This window comes from Cydia fagiglandana, chromosome 16 (genome assembly GCF_963556715.1).
Source record: "Cydia fagiglandana chromosome 16, ilCydFagi1.1, whole genome shotgun sequence".
NCBI lineage: Eukaryota > Metazoa > Arthropoda > Insecta > Lepidoptera > Tortricidae > Cydia > Cydia fagiglandana.
Window position 1 is genome coordinate 6,701,690 of NC_085947.1, and position 7,682 is coordinate 6,709,371.

At 37.1% G+C, this 7,682-nt stretch overlaps 1 protein-coding gene across 3 annotated transcripts; it reads right to left on the bottom strand.

Annotated features, from left to right (window-relative positions):
- Nucleotides 1-31: 31 nt before the first annotated feature.
- Nucleotides 32-1,595, bottom strand: LOC134672307 (probable H/ACA ribonucleoprotein complex subunit 1). 3 transcript variants are annotated; one of them, XM_063530203.1, is made up of 3 exons: nt 1,483-1,595; nt 443-530; nt 32-403 (listed from the first exon to the last, which is right to left on the bottom strand). In XM_063530203.1, exons 1-3 carry the CDS (start codon nt 1,489-1,491, stop codon nt 129-131), a joined length of 372 nt encoding a protein of 123 aa, XP_063386273.1. In that variant the 5' UTR covers nt 1,492-1,595; the 3' UTR covers nt 32-128. The 3 variants fall into 3 exon arrangements, with proteins under 3 accessions (XP_063386273.1, XP_063386272.1, XP_063386271.1); XM_063530202.1 differs by having other exon boundaries at nt 33-388; nt 428-530; XM_063530201.1 differs by having other exon boundaries at nt 39-530.
- Nucleotides 1,596-7,682: the final 6,087 nt, after the last annotated feature.

The window sequence follows — 7,682 nt, forward strand, 5'->3', positions numbered from 1 at the left end:
TAAGTAATAAAAACACTTGTAGTTTTAACTTTATAATTAAATTTTTATAAAATCTTATAATAATATAATATGTTACTATCACAATGTTTTTATTTGAAGCCCTTAGTTTTTAGACGTTACCGTCTAATTTAAAAGCCACCACCGAAGCCCCCACGACCGAACCCTCCTTGGCCACCGAATCCTTGTCCCCCAAAGCCTCCTTGACCAAATCCTCCCTGCTGTCCTCCGAAACCGCGTTGTCCAAAGCCTCCTTGTCCGAAACCTCCCTGTCCTCCGCCGAATCCACCTTGTCCAAATCCTCCTTGGTTGTAGCCTCCCTGTCCGCCAAATCCACCTTGACGGTTTCCGAATCCTCCACCGAATCCTCCTCCGGGGCCCCCGAAGCCTCCTTGGCCGCGAAAGCCTCCTCCCTGGCCTCCGAAGCCACCTTGACCACCGAAACCACCTCCGCCAAAACCTTGTCTTCCGCCCCGGCCACCGAACTGGGCAGTGACCGTCGTCATCACGACTACTGCTAGCACGAACGTAATCTGTAACAGTTACGGAAGAATTAATAATACATAGGTACACAAAAAAAACATGAGAGCTATAAAATTTATAAAAATAACATTTAGAATTAGCATGGGTGAATAAAGGAACGGACTTAGTACTCTTAGTAGTAAACATATCGTGTCAGCCATTTCATTACAAAATGGCCGCGCAGCGCTGATTTTTAGTCCATCCTCTATCCGTCCTCCCTTCACTGTATGCGGATTAAAAACAAATTAAACAGAAATAGGTCAGGTGTCAACAAAAGATTGCATGTAACATTTTAGTAAGTTTACAAAATAAAAACAAAAATCTCGAGTTTTAACAGAGTGCCTATTATTTTTACAGTAAATAAATGATTATTAAATGGTATAATAAGACAATAAGTATATTACTTTGATATAAAATGCTATTAAGAAAAAGAAATACTTAATTTTACTTGGTAACAATGTACATATCTGCATTTTTAATTTTTTTTAAATGTTTTACTTAGAATAGGAAAGTCACTATACTGGCACTCTAACGAGTACATAGGACCAGCCGGCCTAGCCAAGGTTACAATCGCTATCGCTTCGACAACGAAAAGCATCATGTCTCTCTATCACTCTTCCATATTAGCGCGACAGTGACAATTGCGTTTCGATCGCTACGGAGCGTAAGCGATTGGCATCTTGGCTACGCGGCCAGTACGGCTACCATCAGTTTGGCATTGACATAATTTACTTTCTTGTATGTATATCTCTTTCGCACTAATATCTCAGTACGAGCGAGATGCATAGAAAGTAAATTACGTTCGCGATAGCGTTCATGTCAATGCTAAATTGATGGTAGCCGTACCGGAATAGACACGTTTTTGATAACATTATGTTGTTGACGTGTAAAATATAATGTTACTTGTAAGTAGCACTGATTTTATATAGTATTATGTTTATGTTAGAATAACACGCGACGTACCTTGAACATCTTGCGAATAGTCACACTTGCTTCAATATCACACACTGATCACAACACATAAGAATCCTTGTTTAAATATGATGTTTCTATCCTACTGGCCATTTCAAACAACTCCATGTCAGCAAATATATTTATGCGTTTCTATAAAACACATTAACACTAATTTTATACCGTGAATACCATCTTAGTGTCTAGTATGAAGGAATGCGTAAATTTGCCGATTTTATGGTTCCAGTTTTATGAATGAATATTAGCATAATGACTTATTATCTAAGTAATAAAATATCTTGGATATTCAAACTTTGCCATCAAATATAGGCGCTTTTATTGGGTGTGAGTTTGCAATAATAACATAGCATTTCATCAAACAGAGGGGTGTTGCTTACCTGTGGCTCTAACTCTGCTTTTTGTAGGTTGGTTTAGATAGGCCGAAGCCGATTTTGTCAAATGTTCAATGTCATTACGTTAGTTACCTTTTGTTTGAAAATATTACGATGCCGATTAGTCTGACTGATGATATTGAATGACTTGACTTTTACTTAACAGCGTCAGTTAAGCGACACCTGTGGTGAATGCTCTTATATGCATCGCGTGACGATCGTAATATTTCTTCGTTCAGCTATGACAGCGCTATATGCAGTTTTTCTTGTATCCAAAAGGCAATCGAATGTATAATATACCGGGTGTTTCCTGTAACAGGAGCAATATATTAAACAGTAGGTTGTACTCCTCAAACTGACCAACATTTGTTGAGCAACTTTTAAAAACAACTTATGTGTTGAGTTTTATTACACTTTAACACTTTAATGTTTATTCTAAGACGCAATGTATTGTGAAATTTTGTTATGTTTAAAGCGTGACAAGCAACGTCAAACACACTGATGTCCGCGTACATTGAAGGCAATATTTATTTTGTATGAAAAAAGAAGTCTAAAGGATTCATATTTTTTACAAGTTGTTGAACAAATGTTTTACAGTTTGAGGAGTATATAATATGTTTTAATTATTTGCTCGTGTTACAGGCATCACCCGGTATATCCTGATCTTACTATCATCATCATCATCATCATCATCTCAGCCATAAGACGTCCACTGCTGAACATAGGCCTCCCCCTTTTTTGGGGGGTGAATGCCATAATCGCCACGCTTGGCAGGCGGGTTGGCGATCGCAGTCGAGTACACCGAATTTGAGGGACGCTGCTGCCCGTCCACCGGTGGTCTTGGACGTGGTTTAAGGACATACCCGGGTCCAACTATCATACTTACTTACTATCATAGTCTGGTTAAAAGTGCTAGTAAAGGGGATTCCCGCTGTCGTCACGTTACGTCAGGGATGCAAACTTTGAGCATCTATTAGTTGTCTGACCTGACGTTTTTAAACTTGACCTTTATGGTCACCGGATTTAACGCACCCTTGTGAAATGTACATATGCGTAAATGTTGATAACGTCACCGTAGTGTAAATTATGATATTTATGATAAGTAAATAATAAATGGGTGAATCAACTTTTTCTTGTCACTAGTTGCCATGGTTACGGTCTCCTGGGTCACTCCTAAAATACTAGTTTTTTCGTATTTAAATGAACTAAACTCGAATTTGTTGGTAGTTATAAGGCCTTTCCATTATGGGACACCTACTAAGCACGTTTGTAGAACATGGTATAGCAGTTCTTCTAACAAACTATGCTACTATTGTCTCCTGGCTGACGGGACAGAATAACAACAAGAAATAGTTGATTGACCCAAATAATAATAATTTGTTTACTTACTTGACTAGTCTGAGCATAAACAGCAAGGGCAAGGACTTTTCAATAAATTATAACCAAGGTAATGCGTTGTTTCCATTGCTTCCATAGGGAGTATTGCTGCAATGTTCTGCCGCCAGAGTGCAGCACTAGCACCCATCGTAAACCATAGAGTAACTTATTTATACTCTGCCTGAAACTGTTTTTAGACGTTCTCACAGACAATGAAATATGACATTGATACATCAAGGAGGTATGTTTACAAAAGGCCTACCGGAAAACACGAAAATCGAAACTTAGCTATCTGCCTCTTTATCGCTCAAAATGCGCTGAAATATGCAAGAGCGATAAAGAGGTTAGATAATAAAATTTCGACTCTCAGTCAGTTTCGCGTATATTCCCTACTAATAGGGGACTAATAGGGACTAATAGACTTATACCAAAATAGGTATGTCTGCAACGATTTTGATAGCACACGAGTGCAAGTGTTATAAGTACCTACCTACGTCATAATTTCATAGAAGTAAGGGCCCGATTCGGATTTTGAAATAGACATCTATTAGATATCTTTTAGTCATCACCAAGATACGATAACGATATGTTTAAGATCTAACCTGTCAAATTTGACATTTGCGCGAGGAGATACTCTTGAACGTTTTACACAGGATATGACTTAGAGATCCAATTCACATCTAATAGATATCTTACTCTATCTAACGTAAAAGTGACATTGGTTGCCCGAATTGCGCTGCAAAAGAGAACTAGTTGATATCTAAACTATAACGTATCTAGTACGTGTCGTCTCTTGTGAATATCTTGAAGTTCGAATACGGCAGTATGACGTTTAAAATAACACTCGCACTGCGTGTGCTATCAAAATCGTTGCAGATTTATCTTGATCTAACTGCAGGAGAAGTATAAAATATGTTTATCTACACACATATCATAAACTGTCTATGATGCCTTCAAAATTCGTAAATAATGGCCCACATTACGGTAAACTGTTTCGTTACAGCAAATTTCTTATCTGTGAAAATGTGGTAATAGCTTCATTACTATATCAAAATCGATTTGGTAATGCATTTCAAATTTCGAACATCTCTGAAAAAAAAGCAATTTGATTTGACCCCTATTCTAATATCAGTTGAGATGACGTTTTATTCGAAATCAAATGACAATTGCATACAATATTGACAAATCTCGCATGTAAGTTGGTATCGGACGATATGGTAATCGACCCCGACTCTAGTTTGTCTCTGAATTAAAAAAAAACTACGGATGCGTGACGTTCTTGAAAAAAGTTTTCATTTGCCGCCATTTGACGTACAGTTTATCTTTTAATTAGTTTATTTAAGTAAAAAATAATTTGTTTTGTTGATTTTAAAGGAACTATAACAAAAGTTTCGTGTAAAATGTGCGATAAAGATATTTCGGAAACGCCATCTCATATCTGCGAGTTCCGCCAGAGAGCAAAGTCGGCTGTAATATGAAGTTAGTGAATATATCATAGAAAGTTTATAATATGTGTGTAGATAAAGCAGTGTATGTAACTGTACATAATTAGGCATTAAAACACTCGTGTGATACTATTATGAAACTCATTTCATTCGTTTCATAAACCCACACTCGTATTTTAATGCCTTTCATTATGTAGCAGTCACATAAACTACTATAAAACAATGGAAATCTTTCCATTGGAAGTTTTATTGTTAATTGACCAATTTAACCGTCATGATCTGAGTTCAAACCGGTGTAAGCCAGGTTGGTTTCTATCTTTATAAAAATGAGATATTTTAGTACGAAAGGATCAAATATTTAAAATAATTTTATTATTAAGAATTTTATTTTTACGTCGCGGTGCATCCACATCTTTGCTACAGATTGCGTGCCTAGTTAACGCAACTCACGCAAGGCTCACTTAAAGTGCACAATCTAAAGATCTGGATGCACCTTAACGAATTAATACAAAACTGCCCTTGTCAGGGCACGTCATGTTTCTCTGTTTAATCGCAGACTGTCAGTCGATCGCAAACTGTTCTTTTCAGAACAATTCTGTGTTTCTGCCAAAACACATGATGTCAGTCGAGTGTTCCCACAGGATAATTGTTCTCTCTTGTAAGGCTAAAATACATATTTTAGGGTTCCGTACCTCAAAAGGAGAAAACAGAACCCTTTTAGGGTCTCCAAACTTAGCCCTACCTTATAGGATCACTCGTGCGTCTGTCTGTCCGACCACTCTCCCTCCTCTCTTTGTCTCCAAAACTACTGGGACTAAAATTATGAAAAAATACACAAAATAGTTTTTTACCTATAGAAGACAGGAAAACCTATTAGAAATGCGGACCCCATGCTCCCATGAGCCGTGGCAAAATGCCGGGATAACGCGAGGAAGATGATGATGGCATTTCAGTATAAAAACTACAATTTTGCTTTCTTAGCATATTTCTATTAACAATGTAACTTTGGGGTTTGTTTCAATAAAATTAACAAGATTAACATGATATATTTATTTACGTCATAACAATTTACTATTTTGCAAGTCCGTTTTACTATGAGCATGTCAAATTGTTGTTTCATTCGATCGATTAGTCTGCGAAGCCACCTTATCGTCCGAATCCACCTTGACCGCCGTATCCCCCTTGGTTGCCACCAAAACCTCCTTGGCTACCACCGTAACCGCGACTGCCTCCTCGGCTACCGAAACCACCCTGACTGCCCCCGAATCCGCCTTGACCGCCCCCGTAACCACCCTGACTGCCCCCGTAACCACTCCGACCGCCGCCGTACCCGCCCTGACTGCCCCCGTAACCGCCCTGACTTCCGTAGCCTCCACCTCCGAATTGGGCGGATACTGCCGACATTAAGACGGCCAAGGTGACAGCCAATAACAACGTGATCTGCAAACAAACATCGAATATTTTACAAATATTTTAATAATTATACTTTTTTGAATACAGTTGCGAAAAAATAAGAAAAACAACAAGTAAGGAATTAGAAAGTTCGATCTTTTGCAGTGAACATTTTTGGCATTATGGAGAGGTGTTTTTTTAGCTTTTTCTCGACTAGAATGGATTTTGTTATTATTATTGAACCCACTTCAATGAAAGTTATTTTTATTCAAATGCTCGTTCTATAAGACATAAACAATTGTAAATATAAAACATTGTAGGTACTATTATTACTTACCTAAGTATCGTTATTTACGATTATTTGTGTATCGTATATTTATAAAAACAATATCGAATGTTGCCTTTGGAAACTTAAAAGATGCTTGCAGTAAGAATAAACGCCTCTTCTTTGACAGGCGTTTCGGCAGCTATTCCGTTCCATTCAGACAACTTATTAAGAACGGTTTTTAAATATTCAATATTAAAAAATAAACGCGTTTTAATGATGAAGAGGTAAGTAATAAAATATGAAATATGTATATTTTAGGTATTCTTACATTTATGTTGATTACGACGTTTAAAGGAAACTAATATTAACACTCATCAATAAGTAGTCATGAATTGCAACAAGTATACATTTAAAAATATTGGAAATGTGAAAAGCACTAATTCGCGAAAACCAACTTTCTGCGCGCTAAACAGCTACGAGAAGTAGCACTTTTTAAGCAACTGTATTAAAAAAAATATTACGTTGTAGTTATGTGTTTGTGTTTTGTTACGAGTATTAAGAGCCCTTCAACATGCACACTAGCGCCACAGCTAAATAATCGTGATTATTTAAATTTAACGAAAGATATTTAAAAAAGGGGGCCGCTACGTACTGTATTGTTTATTTAAGTACCTTTTGAATACATCAGACTAGTTTTTATGTTGCTGGATTCGTCAATCTATGCGTCCAAAGTTAAAACGGCCGTTTTTGTTTTGAGTTCCTAGATCGACGAAACCAGCAACACAAAAACTAGTTTGATGTATTCAAAAGGTACTTAAATACACAATACAGTACGTAGCGGCCCCCTTTTTTCAATATCTTTCGTTAAATTTAAACAACCACGATTATTAAGCTGTGGCGCTAGTGTTCACGTTGAAGGGCTCTTAACAATGAAACCAAGCTAGTTAGTACCCTTATCAATGTAATTTGAAAATAAAAAACGTCAAAAAAAGGCTTAGTACTTACTTTGAACATTTTGTACTTCGGTTCACTAGCACTCAGTACTCATAGATAGACTACTGACAATACTAGAGGATCCTGGCTTAAATATGATGTTTCTATTTGATTGGAGATTCCTACGAAGCGTGTTGCGACAAAGTTATCTTTGCAGTTCCCAAAATAATCAATTCCTAATTTCTAGGTCAGTTGTCATTTCAGTGACTGTATTTAGAACTTTGTTGGGTATTATCTCACTCTAGTTTCTGTGAATATTAGCACATTGACCAAAACACACCGTAGATGCTCAAACTTTAAAGTGACATTCCATTTCCAACTGCAGCTGCAATACTGTTCATTTTA